The following is a 19,069-nucleotide window of genomic DNA, read 5'->3' as shown; positions in this document are numbered from 1 at the left end:
CTCTTTGGACTTTCTCTCAATGTTTTTAAAACACACCGTTATAAGGAATGTTTCGTTCCCCTCTCCAACCGATGTGGGATCCACAATCCACCCCCTTGGGGGCCTAGTGTCACGGTCATGCTTGAACACCGCCCAGTGTCTGAATCTAATACCATATGTAAGAGCCCAAGCCCACCTAGTAGATACGCTTTGGCCCGTTATATATCACGGTTAGTCTCACAGTTTTAAAATGCATATGTTAGGGAAAGGTTTCCACATCCTTATTATAAGTAATGCTCCATTTCCCTCTCCAACTAATATAGGATCTTAGATGAACAGGCACAAGCTAGATGACCCAATTTTAAATAGGTTTAGGTCTTTCCAATCTACATTACATTTTATTGTGTATGTATACACATATAACCCGGATAGGAGGTTACTTACTAAATATTTTTCAATCAGCCTTTAAAAATAAATTAAATACGGGTAAGGAAGTGTGTGACGAGATCGTTTGCTAGCAGTGTCATTGGATCTATATCTTCATGTTTTTGTTTATCAACTTTTATACTTACTTTTCTCGAGTTCTAAAACGACGTTAGCATAAATTTGATGACGATCCTAGTCATGTTGATACAAACAACTCAACTATAAAGATGTTCCCTATTTAAATCTTTGGCAATCTAAACCATTGAATGGAAACCCCATCATTCAAATGTTCTAAAATTTTCACATCTCTTGATTTTGTTCTAAACCATTCTTACTTTTCTACATCACAATGTCACTTCCTTCAAGTGTCTCCATGCTTATCAGGGTTGATTTGTTTATTCTTTACGATCTCAAATATCTATTTTGATTCTTCTTTTTTTTTCATTGCATAATGTAATATCTACCTCAAATTCATTCGCATAAATCTCTCTTTATTTTCGATTCACGAACGCTCAATGCATGTCCAAATTAGTCTTTAAAAAGACTCGTCCATAGAAGTGTTCAAAAATCTGATCAACCCAACTTAATGTTTGTACAATCGTATGGGCTGGATTGGGTTGAATAAATGACCTGAATAACCCAAACCAGTCTAACCCAAAAAATTCATAGTTGGGTTGAATTGGGTCTAAAAATATCTCAACCTAACCTACAAACACTCTTACTAGTTGATTTAGGCGAAAGCTCAGAAGGAACAAAGGAGAATAAAAATTTTGACGTTTGAGATTGTAAAACGAAGAAGAATAAAACTTCTCCTCTAGTTTACACCCTATAAAATTTGAGAATAGAGTAAAATACACGTATTAATAGTTGGCTGGTAAAATTTCTCACGCTTGCCTTCTTGCTAAAGCTTTTACACATAGAAATATCGAGAAAGTGATGAAAGTAGCCTTCTTAATTATGCAACGGTTCAAAACCACTTCAAAAGATATCAAAAGATGTAAATATTGGTATTAAAATGATTACATAAGAATGATAGGAATGAAACTTAGGTTAGTTTTAAATTGAGATGAGAGGTGCATGTAGTGTTAGCAATGGATAGGGCATTGGAAGTAGAATATGTTGATATGGCTTGGATTGAATATGTACCTCTACTTTCACACATGATTTTATGTCCTCGTGTAACTCATTTTGGAACAATATATATGACTGTAAAGCATGAACATGGTTAATCTAATTTTACTTTATGTCTTTTCCATCTTCAAATTTTTTTTTTTTTTTTGAGGGTAGATTGCAGAGTCTAATTGTCATCGAATCAAGTTCAAGTTGGAGATCGAAACATAAAATTCGAACAAAGCCTATTTGAAGCAAGGTTGCACCAAAAAGTAAGCAATGTCTAAGAAGTCGAAAACAAAGAAGCATCGGTACTCATCGAAAGAACGCACATGTCGTGATGTGCACAAAATAACTTACTTTTAGTAATACAGACAAAAATAGTGTATTGATGATGGGCAACGTTGATATATGTTAAGGATATTTAGCCTTCAATTATGATTTATCATAGATATCATATTTGATCTTTTATTATAGGTTAATATCTTGTATGATTGAGAATATTTAGCCTTCCACATATCATTACCATCAAACTTTCTTCCTCTAATTATCTTCTTTGGAAAAGTCAACTACTCCCTTTTCTTGAGAGTCAAGACATGCTAGGCTACGTTGATGGAACTTTGTTTCGCCACCTCGCTTTGAACCACAAACCTCTCCAACACTCAATACCAAATATTTTGGGTGGAAAGCAATTGATCAACGGCTTCTCTGTCTCTTGCTCTACTATCTTACTAAGGAAGTCATTGTTGTCGTTGGTCTCTCCACTGCACGTGACGTTTGGCTCATGTTGGAGACTATGTTCAGCCATCATTTGAAAGCCCGTGAACTGAGATTCAAGGATGACTTGCAGCTGATGTAATGCGACACCAAACTTGTTGCTGAGTATGCCCGTACCTTCAAAACAATATGTGATCAACTTCATGCCATTGACAAATTCGTTGAGGACATTGATAAGGTGCGCTAGTTTCTTGGTGGACTCGACACCGATTTTTCAACTTTTTCTACTACTCAAATGGCTATCACTCCTCCCTCTGTTTTGCAGATGTAGTCTCAAAAGTTGAAAGTTATGAGTTGTTTCAGTGCTCTCTTAAGTCTTCTGACTCTACTCCTACGACATTCACAGCCACTAATCGTGGTCACACCCATGGAAGTCACCCTACTTCCTTTAGCAACCAAGGAGTTGTTCCAATGTTCTCTTGAATCTTTAACTCCACTCCTACAACATTCACAACCATTAATCGTGGTCACACTCATGGAAGTCAACCTGCTTCCTTTAGTAACCAACGAGTTATTCCAGAGCTCCCTTGAATCTTCTGACTCTACTCCTACGACATTCACAGTCACTAATCGTGGTTGCACCCTTGGAAGTCACTCTACTTCCTTTAACTACCATGAGAGTAACCTACTTGCTAAGTATTTTTATACTCATCCATGGTATTTTAATCTTTTCAGACGAAGTCTAGATGGAACAGTCAAGGCAAGGCTATAGGGATCGAGATAAATCTATGTCTTGGTCTCCCATATTTACGCTTTACATGAATCCTTTGTCATTTTGTGTTAACTATTTTGTAAACTATGTCATGTCATATTCGAATATTTTGTTGTATAAGTAAATTGAATGTCTTATTTGATATAATGTTTATTAACTACATGCATTTAATAAAAAGTTTTAAATTTTGTTGTGTATTTTCAAACATTGGTCGCTTTAGTCTCTCTTAACAGCTCCTGATAATCACTAACAGATATTATCCGCTTTAACTCATTACATACCGCCATCAGTCTCACGGTCTTAAAACGCATACACTAGAGAGAGGTTTCCATACCCTTATAAAGAATGTTTCGTTACTCGGTTGCTTAACCCAGGTTACTAAGTTTCAACCGCAACATACTTTATGACCGTTTACAATTAAGATTTGGATAAAAGGTATAAAGTAAAGCCTAATACTCTACTAGATGGCTTGAAAGAGCGAACAGCAGCCCCAATTTCATGAAAACAATTATACATTCATGGAGAAAATAACACACTCCTAAAATAAACTAAACAAATCTTCCCTTCTAATACTGAGTTCAGTGCCAAATTACAACTATGATTTAATGACTGTTGAGTGATAGATCAAGCCAAAAGGTTAGAACAACCACAGACCTTGGAACACTGGAAACATGTTAGTCATAGCGAGCGATATCGCCGCTCACTCTCAACGTCCCCACGAGAACTTGAAGGGCAGGCAGCTGCTGCTCACTGCAAGCTACCAGGCCTGCCAGTTGCAGCGATTGGGGTCGACTGAGGGAAGGAATTGTGAACATGGCTGTTATCTATCGCGTTTGCCATCGACACGTTGTTGCCTTTAAGCGTCTGCTCTAACAGGTGAACGAGCGACATGAATATCTCCATTCGAGTCAACATCCCGACGAGAACTTGAAGGGCAGGCAGCTAGCTGCTCACTGCAAGCTACCAGGCCTGCCAGTTGCAGCGATTGGGGTCGACTGAGGGAAGGAATTGTGAACGATCATATGGCTGTTATCTATCGTGTTTGCCATCGACACGTTGTTGCTTTTAAGCGTTTGCTCTAACAGGTGAACGAGCGACATGAATATCTCCATTCGAGTCACGTCCCTGTTAGCCTGTAAAAGTAAAAGCAAATTGACTCAGTTATTTTTTGACTAAAGATTTTAGCGGTCTACATACACTCCCTTTATATTTTGCTTGGAGTAAAAAAGAAAGCACCATCATACATAAAAGACATAGTAAGGCAAACAGATATTGTCAGCTTTGATCCGTTACGTATCGCTGTTAGTCTCACAGTTTTAAACCACGTTTACTAGGGAGAAGTTTCTACACCCTTGCAAGGAATGTTTCGTTCCCCTTTCCAACCGATGTAGGACCTCACAATCCACCTCCCTTGGGGCCCAGCGTCCTTGCTAGCTCCCCCATCCAGTGTCTAGACTGATATCATTTGTAACAACCCAAATCTACTATTAGCAGATATTGTTGGCTTTGGTCCGTTACGTATCGCCGTCAGCCTCACAGTTTTAAAACACATCTACTAGGGAGAGGTTTCCACGCCCTTACAAGAAATGTTTCATTCCCCTCTCCAACCAATATGGGACCTTCCAGAGGATTACAGGCATTGTAGCTAAAGAGTTGACAACTACTACACACCAATACCATGTTCTTGACTTACCTCGACAGCAAACCGCGCCCATATCTTGTCATCTCGTGTCTCCATCACTCCCTTCAGTATGGTCAATCCCATTCCACGGATCAAATCAGCTATTTCCAAAAAGAAACCCCTCTCCTCACAAAGCATCTGCCACAAAAACAGCATGAAAATGTCAATATAAACCATACTAATAACAAATGTGAATCACAGCATACAAACTGGAGACTTTCAACATTATATATAGTTCAAATGGAAGGCCTACCTCCACAAGCATCTGACGTGGCGGATTCAAATCCTCGACTATGATAGGACAAACCATAGTTCGTGAACCAACCTCAAACGCCCACGTCGCCCCACCCTCAAAGTTGTCTTTAAGAAAGAGTCCGCCTTCTTTGCTCGTGATCTGCAATAAGCAAAGGTAACAAAACTCTCAACTATGATTACAAGCTCTCAACACTCTTCACTAAAAAACTGCAAAATATTTCCATAGAGAACCAAAATATAATATCGGGCGACAAAGAGAATGGTTAACAATTCCGATACCTTAGACTCTCCGGTCTGTTTCAACTTGTCAGCATGCTTTGTAACACTTTGCAGGAAAAGCATATGCTTGATGGTTTTTTCAAGTAATGCATCTATGCTACACTGTTAAAAAGAAATTGACACAAAATTAGTGACAAGTTCATTAGAATCACAGATATATATGTAAAAGGATTTACTTTTGCTCCATTTGGCACGATCTCCCGCAACTCCTTTACACGATCTTGTATCATCTGGCGATCTTTCGGCCTCGGTCTAGGATTCTCTCCAGGTTTAAGCCTTTTACGACTCAATTTGTTCACTTCATCAGGCCTCTTAGAATAGGCTGTCGACACACTACTGTCACGCTTCAAGTTATCGCCTGGTTCAACCCATGAACTGATTTGAGATCCATATACTGAAGAACTTTGAGAGCAATTTGCCATATCTAGGGACTTGGGGACGCCAAAAACTCCCCCCTGCATGAGATTGGATGCATTTGGCTGTCCATAAACCGAGCTACTTGGACCAGAGGAGCTACTGATTTTAGTCAATGTCGTCCTACAAGAAATGCTATCATCTGCAGAGTGGCCTCTGGATACAACAGCATCCAAGAGATGGTCAGAGGCTGTCATGGGATTGATTCCAGATTTTGATATCTTTTCACACATAGACGAGACGTTTGAACTTGATCCAGCCTCGAGCACGTTCATTATCTGAGATGCATCAAAATTCTTCCTGTCTTCATTCCAGTTGCCAGTGAGTAGTTTATTCTTATACTCCACACCTAGAATATCAAACAAGTCATCACCTGAAGAAGGTAAAGAACATGTTTGTTTGTTCTTAATTTGTGGGAGTTCTGGGCTCTCAAATCCACTAATAAAATGGCTCGAGTCATTAGCAAGACAAGGCATGTACTCATTCATGGACATGGCACTCTCTAGTCGAGTCCATGTAGTATTAAGCGCTTCAAATAAATCATTATCTCTATTTGACTCTGATGGAGCTAGCTTCTCGAGTGACAGTTGCTCGGTTGTAACTGAACGATCTACCCCACCTGACTTAGAAACCTCCTCGGCCTTGGACTTGAGAGCATTTTGTACCTCTATTCCAGCTTGCTCAACTCCATATACACTTTTCTCAGTTGCTCGGCGGTCATTACAAACTGAAAATGGCTTTGAAGAACTATTTTTCTTTTCGTTGGACCGTCTGCTTTCGACTAATGGATGATTGGTGGTCAGAGAACTATTTTCATGTGCCACCAGTTGAGACAAGTTACAACTATTTGATGGATTTAAGCAGTTATAAGCACCTTTCTGAACATATACAGCAGAACGATTAGGATTTCCAACTAGTTTCAGGCTGCTATGGCCAGCAGATGATGGAATGACACCATGTTGGGAGCTATAAAAAGAAATAGAAGAAGCCTGCTGGTTCATCCGTGCCTCGGGATTTGGGAGAATCACTTCAGCTCGAGCACGTCCATACTCCAAATTGTCGCTTGAAGGGAGATTCGGCTTCATCACTTGAGTAACGTTTGGAAGACTGAGATTTTGATGAGACACGGCGAAAGCTTGGGTCGAGTATGGATTTTGTGGTGTTGAAGAAGCAGCAAGATGATTAGGCCAATTCTCTCGTAACAGAAAATTAGAAGGCGGACCAGACGTAGAAGCTAGCAATGAGTTGTTTTGCAGGTTGCAATTCTCATTCACCAACAAGGGTTTAATCACGCTGCAACTTTGAGTAGGGTCTGTAAGTCCAGCCATTCCTAAAGTCACAGGCACACCTATTTTCTCAACTGGATCTTTTCCATTATAATTCTCAGAAAGAAGAGCACCAGGTACAGATCCTAAATGCAGTATCAAACTCTTCACTTTGTTTATAAACATCAAGTTCTCCATGATCTGAAGGAGCAATTAGAGAAAATCAGTGAAGGAACTTGGAAATATGATGAGTAAAACAGAAAAACATTGAGCTAATACGAGATGTAATAGAAAAGACCGATAATGTGAGATCCTACATTGGTTGGGGAGGAGAAAGAAACATTCTTTATAAGGGTGTGGAAACCTCTCCCTAGCATACGCGTTCTAAAAACTTTGAGAGGAAGTCTAAAGGACCCATAGAGGACAATATCTGCTAACGGTGGGCTTGGACCATTACAAAAGGTATCAGAGTCAGACACCGAGCGATGTGCCAGCGAGGAGGCTGAGCCCCGAAGGAGGTGGACACGAGGCAGTGTGCTAGTGAGGAGGCTGAGCCCCGAAGGAGGTGGACACGAGGCAGTGTGCTAGTGAGGAGGCTGAGCCCCGAAGGAGGTGGACACGAGGCGGTGTGCCAACGAGGAGGCTGAGCCCCGAAGGGGGTGGACACGAGACGATGTGCCAGCCAGGAGATTGAGTCCCGAAGAAGGTGGACATGAGGCGGTGTGCCAACGAGGAGGCTGAACCCCGAAGGAGGTAGACACGAGGCGGTGTGCCAGCGAGAAGGTTGAGCCTCGAAGGGGGTGGATACGAGGCAGTGTGCCAACGAGGATGCTGAGCACCAAAGGGGGTGAACACGAGATGGTGTGCTAGAGAGGACGCTGAGCCCCAAAGGGGGTGGACATAAGGCGGTATGTCAGCGAGGAGGTTGAGCCTCGAAGGGGGTGGACACGAGGCAGTGTGCTTGCAAGGACGCTAGGCCTTGAAGGGGGTGGATTGGGGGGTCCTACAACAATCGGAAAAGGGAACGAGTGCCAGTGAGGAGGCTGGGCCCCGAAGGGCGGTGGATTATGAGATCCCACATTGGTTGGGGAGGAGAACAGAGCATTCTTTATAAGGGGTGTAGAAACCTTTCCCTAGCCGACGCGTTTCAAAACCCTTGAGGGGAAGCCCAAAAGAGAAAGCTCAAAGAGGACAATATCTTCTAGGAGTAGAACCATGTACATAAAATTGGTTAACATGCGCATTGGTAAAGGTACTCACAGCAAAGAACGAGCCCAGTTGCACCACTCCATGAGGAAGAACAGGAATAACAGCAATGGTCTGCAAACAAGATACAAAAGCTGTTCATAGAACTGATAGAGGAAACAGTTTCATTCACAGGGAAAGGATAATGTAACAAAATGATCAAACCTGCATCCCAGCAAGAAATTGTTGATGCAACTCATTAAGAACCTGGAAACACATACCAAAACAATCAAAACCTGGAAAACAAGAAATCGCCAAGAACCCCATTTCTGGATTGAGAATACTCATGATTCCAATGACTTCATCAGCAGCAAATGATGCAGCAAGACAATGAATACATACCTCTGGTGGATAGGCATCTCTTGTAGAATCGCTCGACAGAATCCACTGATGGTTTCCTGTAAATGCAGCTCGCCCGACAATCCTGAAAACGAACAAATGTGCATAGCATGTTCATATAAAACTAGAACTGAAAGAAAAAGTAACTGAGATCTGCAAGCTTCTTACCCTTCACCTACTAGACTGATCTGTTTACTACACATCATTTGTTTCATTAGTGAAAAAAGTTTGCCCTCCACTTGATTCGCCTGTTGCATGGATGAACATCCTTCCCAGTCCTCAAGGGGTAATAATTTGGAACTCCCATTTCCAGAAGACTCAAAGCTGGGCAAGAGCTGGTAATGGCATTCTTCCCATATCAGAAGCCTGCAACTCCAAAATAACTGGCTATCAATTTCATACAAAAACAAAAGAAAATGATGTTTCAGTCAGTGACAACCGAACAAGAACAGATATCTAACCATCTGCTTCAACCAATCATGTGGATCTAGCTAGTTAATTACCATTCTACTTCCAAAGCTATGAAAGAAACATAAATTCAAAGCTAATTAATGAACATCCCACTTTTAGGGATTGACAAACCCAGATCCCATCATTCTTAAAAGGGAAAGATGGGATTTCATGGGGTTGAAGAGTATGAATCTTACTTGGGATTTTGGCAGCCGATCTTCCAGAACACAGCATAAGACCATTGATTCGAACCACAAAGAGCTTTGAGTGTCTCTTTAAGAAGCAACCCCATAGCTACAAAAACAGAGCTCGAACCCAATCTTTTGTTATCTTCAAAGCTTTGAAAATTTCTTCCAAATCCGATAGAAACATGCACCAAACAGTAGAGACCAAGAAGTTAAAATGGTCAAGCGCCGGAGAGACAGAACATTTCCCAAACTATTTTCGATTTTTTCATTCGTAATTTCTAACTTCCCCGGCACGATCCTCTCCCCGCCTGCTTCGTTCTCAAACCACCACTTCTTTTCCTTTCTGGGTCAAGATTTCCCACAATTTTTCTACGGCAAGCCATGCTCCGGCGAGCCGAAAGCTTGAAAGAAAGGGAGGAAAGGGTGTAATGAAAGTGAAAGAGAGCAGAACCAGCGAAAACCGGTTTCTGCTGAAAAACCTACACTATCCCACAGGTCTGAATCTTGTAGACTGCCATGATCTGCTCCATTTCTGAGCTCCAGAGACGGAAAAATGAAGTGGGAATCAAACTCCGAGAAGAACAGGGGAAAGCCCGTTTGTGAATCGGAGAGTGAGTGAGTGCTGATGGGTTCTTTTTCAGTGAAATAAGATGAAAATGGGATTTTTTTAAGGATATGGAAGTGGGTATGTTCTGTTCTTCTTTCTTCTTTCTTCTTTCTCTTTCACTTCGCCTCTGCAAATTTTCTCTCGTAATCACTCTCTCCGAGAAAAGCGCAGCGGCTCCGGTGATGTCCGCCATAAAAAGAAGACAAGGAGAAAATGTGAGTTTCCCAAAATGGCCTCAGAAATCCCATTATTTACATAAAGTACCACTACGGCTTTTTTTTATTATTTTGTGTCAAAATTACGATTCTAACCTCTTGTAAATTGTCGCTTTTTTTTTTTTTTTTTTTTTTACATTTTCTATAAACACTAAATAGATTAATTAAATAAATAAAATAATCAAAAAATAGTCAAAAATATTTTTTTTTCCTTTGGTCATTTTATATTAGATAAGAAATTACAAAAATAAAAATTAAAAATTAAAAAACTAAAATTATAAATTAGATAATGGGAAAAAATATATAAATTTGTCGTTATCGAAGAGGTGGAGGTGGTGGTAACTGTCGTTGTGTGGACAGGTGGTGGGGTATGGTTGGGCTGTGATGTAGTGCGTGTTGCTGTCGCGGTGACGTCAGATACCAGATTGCCCTTACCTTTTCAGTTTAATTACCCTTTATGTCCCCTCCCCTAAAAAAAACTATTTTTTTTTTTTTTTATCATGCAACCTTACTTTGTTTACTACTTTATTGCTTTCGAGAAAAAAACCAACGAGGCAACCAAAAATGACACGTGTCACCAATCATATTCCTTCTTTGTGCATTTTAAGAAAAATATTCATAATTTCATTATTTTATTAATTCTATTTTTATTTAGTCGAGATTCTAAAATAATAGTGTGAGATCCTACATCGATTGAAGAGGAAAACGAAACATTACTTATAAATGTGTGAAAACCTCTCTCTAGTAAACGCGTTTTAAAATCGTAAGGCTGACGATGATATATAAATAATTAAAGCAGACAAGTTTTACGAGCGGTCAGTTTGGATGTTACAATGTAACGTATCATAGAATTGCTTAAATTCATGCTTAATTTTAGAGGAGATATAATTGAATTTATTTTATTTTATTTTATAGCCATACCTTTGTTTTGAGCCCATAAATTCCACTCCTCTCCCTATAAAGTGAATGAATGGTGTTTTGGGTTCTTAACCAAACATAATTACATTTGCTTAACCATAAATATATTATATTATATTATATTATATTACATTATTTATTTCTTAAATTTTTTTAAAATTTATCGTTGAAAGAGAAAAACACATAGTTGGTGGGACCTAAGATATGACTGTCCTTAGGCTCTACTTTACGTTCTCGACATGGGTTGATGTGCAGTACATCCATACACCCAACTCATGCACATGTACATAATCTACTAAGCAAGCATCACTTTCGCACCCGTAAACCCAACTATAAACATGTGTATGCTCACGCAGTCGAATGTAGCTGAAAAGAAAGGAAAGCAAAATGTAAATTATGAATCGCGACTGATATGGTCACACCACATGCTGCAACATAAAATACTTTTATGCATAACATTACTCATAACTCGTGTGATTGACATCCATATAGTCATTTTTTAATTCAATAAAATTCACTTATTTAAGCGATAATATCGACACTTTCGAAGTGCATTAAATTTAGTAGAGATTTTTCGACCGAACGATAATGAATTTCAAGCTCATAAATCCGTTTTATACTTTATTGTTGATAGAACTGGATGCACGCTGAGCTGAAATTCTCTCTCGATGACTTTGGAGAATTATTTGCACGAAGTTACCTATGCAATACCATGTTAGATTTTCACGTGTTAACCATAGTGAGTGTCCCACTGTCCTGCAACATATTTGTCCAAAAGCTCACTCTTTCGCTCTAATTCTCTATTTGATTCTGTTAATGAGATAATCTGCTATGGTAAATTATCGATTAAGAATATAGTTGAAAATAAAAAGATATATTTATACGTGGAATGATTCTGGACAATAACCTGACATTGGTAGAATGGTGGTCGCACTTTAATTTTTCTTATAAATATTACCTAATTTTTAATTAAATTATCTTTAATTTTTTATTTATTTCATTTATATAAAAATCTCGAAATATTAACCCCAGAATTTATTTTAAAAAGAATTACCCGAGGCCCAAAAAATCCCCTTGCCAACTCAGCATCTCTATTTGAAGCTTAAAACTGGACATGTTGGTGAAAAGTGAAAAGTGAAGGTGAGTTTTTGATCGTTGATTGGTAATGTACTTTGAGAATCAACGGCTGAGATGACGTATGAGAGATTCGCAAACTCCCAAGACACTGGTCAGACTTGCACTGATTGTTTTTTATTGGGTTGGTGAGTGACTGACCGGTCAGTTTAATTTAATTATTATTTTTAAAATATATAAATTATTTTATTTTATTTTATTTTATGGAAGAAGGGCATAAAAAGCAGGAGCCTAACAGTAGTTGGGAGAAACATGAGAGATTGATTCTTATTCACTTTTTCAACATTTAAAAGAAAAAAAAAATTAATAAATAACAAATGATCACTCTACAGCTCTTTAAAAATACGCGTTTACGTAATGAACTAAAGAATTGAACATGTTTTCAATATCGAGTAGCTCCAATATGCGTTGATTTTGCATCTTGTATCGACTAATTGAGAGAACGATCGTAGGTTTATAATCAAGAAATAATATGTTCATTCGTACGAGACCTTTTGAGACAAATATCATATAATTGTGGAGAGTCGTGTTCAACTAACATGTTATAAGAGTCATGCCCTAAATTAAGTCATGTCAATAAAGTCTCAAATGTCGAATAAAGTATTGTGAGCCTCGAAGGCAGTGTAAAAAAGACTGAAGTATCAAATAAAGGGTGTATTTTGTTCGAAGACTCCAAAAGAAAAGGAGTCGAGTCTCGATTAAGGAGAGACGTACTTTGTTCGAGGATTGAAAAAGGGTAGAATGATACATATGGTTGAAATTGGAGAGGATATTGCAATATCTTCTTTATCAACAATATATTATGGGTCCACCATTGATTCATTTGTCTTAGCCACCAATATGATGAACAAAAATCCAAAATGACTACATTTTTGACCCCACAACATTGCCAAAAAAGTGAACAAATCATAAATTGGGTGGTCAACATCTCAATTTTCGTCTGAACTCCCACTTTCTTGTGTATGGCGGTTCTCTTCGATGCTAGTAACCGAGTTTAACCAATGAAAACTTGCAAGAGCTGGATCGAGAATAGCTTCAGCTTCGTGGGTCTGCAAGAATATTTGAATCTAGAACTCGTTAAGGGATAGTCATGTGTCAACTCGAGCATTGTTTTGTGAATACAATTGTAACTACCCATGTTTAGGATTCAAATCATAATTTGGAATCCGGATTTGACATCTAATCAACATTCATTTTCAATATGGTTCTGTAACTTACTCCTCATTTCTAAAAATGAAAACTATCTATACCCACAGATCAATTTTTCTAATCATAATTTTTATTGCAAGATGGAGACAAGTATAGTGTGAGAATCTTGACCTTTTATTACTATACGTTATTTTGTTTACGATTTGATTGTGTAAGGTCTCACGTCAATTGGAGAGGAGAACGAACTATTCTTTATAAGAGTGTGAAAACTTCTTCTTACTAGATGCGTTTTAAAGTCATGAAGTTGACGACGATACGTAACAGGCTAAAATGGACAAGATCTTCTCGCGATAGGCTTTGACTATTACAATGGTATTAAAGCTAGTCACGCTGGTGTGCAAGTGAGGACAATGGCTCCAAGAGAGTGGATCATGAGATTCCACGTTCGTTCATGCATCTTTGAATTAAAAATAAAAAATAAAAAATTACTATAATATTTAACGAAATACATGCTTCAAAAATGCATACATTTAAAAAACAATAATAATAATAATAATAATAAAGAAAATTTTATATTAATGATCAGATAAAACTTCTTAAATTATTTAATAAAATCCTCATTTATTAAATTTTATGACTAATTCTAATTTTTTAATGGTAAGAATTATATTTAAAATTTTTTAAAATTATAAACATTAAATTTGTAATTTAATAAAAAAAAAAAGTTATATCCAACACGTGTTGTTAGTAAGCACCACGTCATGTGACAGGTGTCACGTCATTGATTGGACTGGGTCCCATCAGTACGGACATTGCGTTTCCAGGAGGAAATTTCTTTCCTTTTTTTTCTATCTGACAATCTTTTATTTTGGGTCGGTCTTGTTTTTTATTATTTCTTTTCTGATTTTTTCTAAAAAAAATTATATATTTTATTATTTCTATTTGAACGCATAGTACAAATTGAGTTCGGTTAGATTATATTTGGATTAATTTTTAGAAATAGAATAAATTCAATTTGTGTTCGGGTTAATTGGACAAAGGTTCGAGTCAACCTGAATCAAATCGGTCCAATATATATTTATTAACATTATTAAACAAAATTGTGAAATTCAAACCCTATGCCACTAGATGCTCCTCGTAGACGCCCCTCAAACACTTCTCGCTACATTCAACACTAGTAGACACTCTCGCTCACGTCACTAGACTCTTCTCGCCCTCACATAAATTTATAAGAAAAAAAAAAGTTAACCCTTTTTTTTGTTTTATTTTTTTTAAAAAAAAGATTTATAATTATGTTTTTAATAATATAATACCTATTTTGACTTTTGTTGACTCGAACATAGTTTGAATGGTTAAATGTTTGATATGCTTGGATTGACTATCTAATTCAGTATATGATATGTGGTAGAGGTGTCTATATGACTTCAGAACTCAACCAATCTCGATTACTCAACTAAACCATAAAATTTGGGTTGGATTAATTTTTTTTTTTCCGATTTGAGCTGGGTTGACTTTTAGAAGACAGAGACGTTTAAGTTAGTTTATGGGTTGACAGTTTTTTGGTCGGGTCAATCTGATCAACCCGAAAATAGAGTTATAACTCAACTTTACTTTAAGATGATTACGAAGATTACATCGTGAGTGAAGAAATAGAAAAGTAGGGGCCATGGAGGTGAAAAAGCATTAAGATGGGGCAGATTTAGAACTATTTATCTTTGGACAATATGTTACAAACTTTTATTCATAAATCATAATCTCTCTTTAATTTTTCTAAGTGTGCCCCGGGACCCCTCAACTCTAAACACATGCTCTTTATTTTCCTTGAAACAGGTAGATGATAGACTCGTAATGATCGATAGATAAGAAACGAAGTTGATTGATGTGATCTAAGCATTCGAATATTCACTACAGAAAAATCATACTTGTTTTATCAACAACCATACGAATCAGAAAAATGTCATTTGATTGGATTTGTAGCCACTCGATATGCGAATCAATATCTAAATGTGATACTAGTAGACATGTGACTTGACCTAGAATTTTGTATTAATATTATCCACAAAGGGAAGGGTTAGAATATATCCAATTTGAGATTTGACACATAATTGGTACGATATTGTCCATTTTGAGCATAAACTCTCATGACTTTGCTTTGTGCTTCCCCAAAAGGCATCGTACCAATGAAGATAGTATTTGTTAATTATAAACTCATGATCATTCTCTAAATTAGTCGACGTGGGACTGTGTAACGACTCAGATCCATCGCTAGCAGATATTGTCCTATTTGAGCTTCCCTTCAAGGCTTTAAAACACGTCTGTTAGGGGAAGGTTTCCACACCCTTATAAAGGGTGATTCGTTCTCCTCCCCAACTAATCTACCCCATCATAGATTGTCATCCAACAATAATGACTCGACATTCTCTTGCATTCTCTGTGACATAACTACATTATCTAGTTGACTTGGACTCTTCCTAATAGCGATGGCTATCCACACAAACCAACCCAGAACGTTTTAGCTCGCTCTGTCCACATTCAAATATATCTAAGAAAGGTAACGTGGTCATGCCACACCCATCAGATGCCAAATTCACATTCTAGCACGAGACATTACTCAAATTATGCTCTAAAATTGACCCATGCTTGGATGAGGTTGGATTTAGGGTTTTGATATGTGGTTCTTATCTCTTACTCAAAATATAATGGGTTGGTGTGACTATCCAATCTTCATGATGAACATTAGAAACACTGTTGTTGTCGTTTAGTATGGAAAGATAAGTCGTTTTATGCATACATTTAATATATACCAACGTGTTTGGATATCTTATTCTTTAAGAAATATGGGGTCCAAATTAACAATACAGTCAAACCGACCAAACCACTTGCCTTTTTTTTTTTTTCTTCTTTTCTTTTCTTAAATTACTTTTTTTTTTTAATTTCTTTCATTTATCGTGTTTCCGTCTTTATTAGGTTAGATCAATGACGTTGCAGTAAATAAGAGATACATGAATGAACAACAGTGATCCTGATAACATGAAATTATGGAAAGAACATGAATGAATTGGATTTTGATCATATGACACTATGGTTGCAATTAATAGCTATTACTATATAATGCATTGTTCTTTTAGATGACTCAATCGTAAGAACTCGAAAATGAAGCGTGCTCGGATAACCCCTTCAGAATGTTTTTTTAAGAAACATGTTAAGGTAATGCAAGGAATGCAAACGTCGGGAGATGTCAAATCTAGGTTTCAAAACAAAACATGGATTTTACTGTACAAATTTTTGCAACTAAAATAATTGTTATTAAACAGTGAACTTAACCCGACCATAAATTTTTTGGGTTGGGTTGGTTCAGATTATTTTATTTAAATTTTTATTTTTAATAAAACTATAATGTTAGTTCCTAAAATACCATTTAATTAAAATTTGTAACTTAATTCCGAAAATTAACTTACGAGAAAACAATAAAAAAAATAATTATGAAATTAAAGATAAAATAAAATAAATATTTGTATATATAATTATATCTGTAGCAAAAAATTATATATTTTAAAATTAATAATAAATTTGGTTTGATTTGGTTCGGTTCAACCCAGTCTATTTTAGTGTTACTCTTGAATCTAACTCAATTCATAAATTTTTCATTTTTTCTAATCCACGCCGACCAAAATAATTTCGTAATCCAACCTAAGTCGTACGAGGTTGTTTGGATTAATCGAGTTTTTTTTTTTTTTAATACTACTATTTTATATAAAGAAAAAGAAAACACCTAAAAAAAGGAAAAAAAAAAAACTTGAAATTGGAATTGAAATTGGAATGGTGACCACAAAAACATATTAAAGTCATTACTACAATCATAACCTAAAGATTGAGATCTTAAAATGGATATTAGATTTTAGATTTGATATCACTTCCATCCTATCAAGTCACGAAAATATGAAAACGATACTCTTTTATTAGGTTAAATGTGCATGAAAGTGATGTACATTGGACTATGTGAACCCCAATTGTCAGAACTTTAGGTCTCGTTATAGTCATAATCATGTTGTATGTGTATGCATTTTCTATAATTTAAAATTTTTTGTCATCTTAGACGACTAATAATAATTGCTATAGATATTATGAGGTAGTCACGTTGGAGTTTTATATTCGACATTATTTTGGCAGCACGACTCTGATACATGTTAAAAACTACAAAACTTCATAGTCGTATGATATTGTTCATTTTGAGCATAAGTTCTCGTACCTTTACTTTTAGTTTCTTTAAAAAACATCATACCAATGAAGATGATATTCTTTACTTATAAACCCATGATCTTCCCCTTAATTTACCTACTAGATTTAGGCATTAATACGGATGTTCACTTCTCTAGCTTCTATGATCGTATGATCTTATCCAAGCCATATCTTTTTCTTTAGAGCACAACACCTATTCATATAGTTTAGTAACAAATCAGGATTATGCACGAACATATCTAAACTCGTTTTAACAATGATGTGATACCATCCACTTTAAGCATAAAACCCTCGTAAGCTTGCTTTTGATATCATCCGAGATGTATTATACCAATAGAGACCGATCTTAGTTGGCCCGACTAAGGACTAGGCCCTAGGGGGAATTGGGTAGACGCCCTTAATAATGAGAGCTTTGGGGGGAGGGTTTTTGATGGGATATCAATGATTGTGTTTAGGGCAAATAGTTTAAAACTTTTCTACATTGACTTTACCATAGGAATTTTGTAATAATTTGGTATTGGACACTACAAAGTGGCATTGACAGACAATGATTCTCTTCTTTCCTCTTTTCTTTCTTTTCCTCCAAATTTTTGCATTCACTTTCATAATAGTCAACTCTTCATCATACCGCTCTCCGATTGTGAGGCTAAGGGTGATACTTAACGAGTTAAAATAGACAATATCTACTAGTGGTGAATTTGAGCTGTTAGACTTTCTCTATCTCCATTTTCTAAAATATTTTCTGAGGAACCGGGATGAATGCTTGAATATACGTTGCCCGTACCAACAACGATCCAAATTCTAATTAGTTAACTTACTAGGTGGTGAGAGTAAGTGACACAATCGTCGGATCATGAAAAAATATTATCATAATGTCAAATGATAGAGAGTTATATAAATTAAAAATTATTAAAGGATTACATACAAATTAAAATTAAAAATATATAATTCAAAGTAAAAAAAAAAAAAAAAATGAAGAAAATAATGGATAAGAGGGTAAAAAAGGAAGAACATTGATTATGACTGCTCATTATTACTTGCCAACTTTTTCACCTATATTTTCTATCATTCACAATCATCAATCTTTTATCTATTCCCATTTATACCCCTCTATAATTATGCAAGCAAAAGCTTTTTTTTTACAAATCATTTTAAACCTAATTTTATGTCTGGTATTATAAAATAAAAATGATCTTGCAAATAATTATAAATATAGCCAAAGGTAACTGTGCAGTTCATACGCTGAATTAAGTTTTTAGAAATTTTGTTAATGACCTGTAAGAGGCTCGGATGTCTGCCAAATTGAGTACTCGACAGTCGATGATCCCAACATTCTACTATGACATGGTTACATTACTTACTCTCCACAAATCATTACGAGTCCTTTCAGCACATTTATCTTGAAAATTTTCAAGAGGTCATCAAACATAGAAAAAACATGTTTAACTATAAAGAAGATTTTGTTGGTATAGGTAGTGACTTTCCGTTCTTTTAAATCTTTATTAATTATCATATATTTAGGATCACTCTCATTTGAATGTAGTCTTGATTCATTTATACATCATTCCTTGAGTGCAAGATTGCACTCGATGACTCGGCCCAATTTCAATAAAGTGGGTCTGCTACTTTTTGCACTTTCATGAAGGCCCATGGGCCCTTTGTCTTTGGGCTATTTACAAAGAGAGCC

At 36.6% G+C, this 19,069-nt stretch overlaps 1 protein-coding gene across 2 annotated transcripts; it reads right to left on the bottom strand.

Moving 5' to 3' along the window:
• Positions 1-3,344: 3,344 nt before the first annotated feature.
• Positions 3,345-9,902, bottom strand: LOC111498912 (transcription factor LHW-like). 2 transcript variants are annotated; one of them, XM_023150279.1, is made up of 11 exons: positions 9,130-9,902; positions 8,651-8,848; positions 8,486-8,567; positions 8,309-8,350; positions 8,159-8,218; positions 5,396-7,099; positions 5,220-5,321; positions 4,939-5,079; positions 4,698-4,823; positions 4,111-4,137; positions 3,345-3,901 (listed from the first exon to the last, which is right to left on the bottom strand). In XM_023150279.1, the coding sequence occupies exons 1-11, from the start codon at positions 9,222-9,224 to the stop codon at positions 3,752-3,754; spliced, it is 2,727 nt and encodes a 908-aa protein (XP_023006047.1). In that variant the 5' UTR covers positions 9,225-9,902; the 3' UTR covers positions 3,345-3,751. The 2 variants fall into 2 exon arrangements, with proteins under 2 accessions (XP_023006047.1, XP_023006039.1); XM_023150271.1 differs by having other exon boundaries at positions 3,772-4,137; positions 9,130-9,901.
• Between the last annotated feature and the right edge of the window lie 9,167 nt (positions 9,903-19,069).

The sequence above is a fragment of the Cucurbita maxima genome, unplaced genomic scaffold, assembly GCF_002738345.1.
Source record: "Cucurbita maxima cultivar Rimu unplaced genomic scaffold, Cmax_1.0 Cma_Scf00002, whole genome shotgun sequence".
NCBI lineage: Eukaryota > Viridiplantae > Streptophyta > Magnoliopsida > Cucurbitales > Cucurbitaceae > Cucurbita > Cucurbita maxima.
The sequence above is the reverse complement of the archived record's forward strand: the minus strand, read 5'-3'. Positions and strand labels throughout refer to the sequence as shown.

Coding starts and splice junctions, on each gene's coding strand:
- LOC111498912 (XM_023150271.1), bottom strand. CDS start 9,224: ATGGGGTTGCTTCTTAAAGAGACACTCAAAGCTCTTTGTGGTTCGAAT. Junction 8,849..9,129: donor ATCGGCTGCCAAAATCCCAA/GTAAGATTCATA, acceptor TTGGAGTTGCAG/GCTTCTGATATGGGAAGAAT. Junction 8,351..8,485: donor GAGATGCCTATCCACCAGAG/GTATGTATTCAT, acceptor ATGTGTTTCCAG/GTTCTTAATGAGTTGCATCA.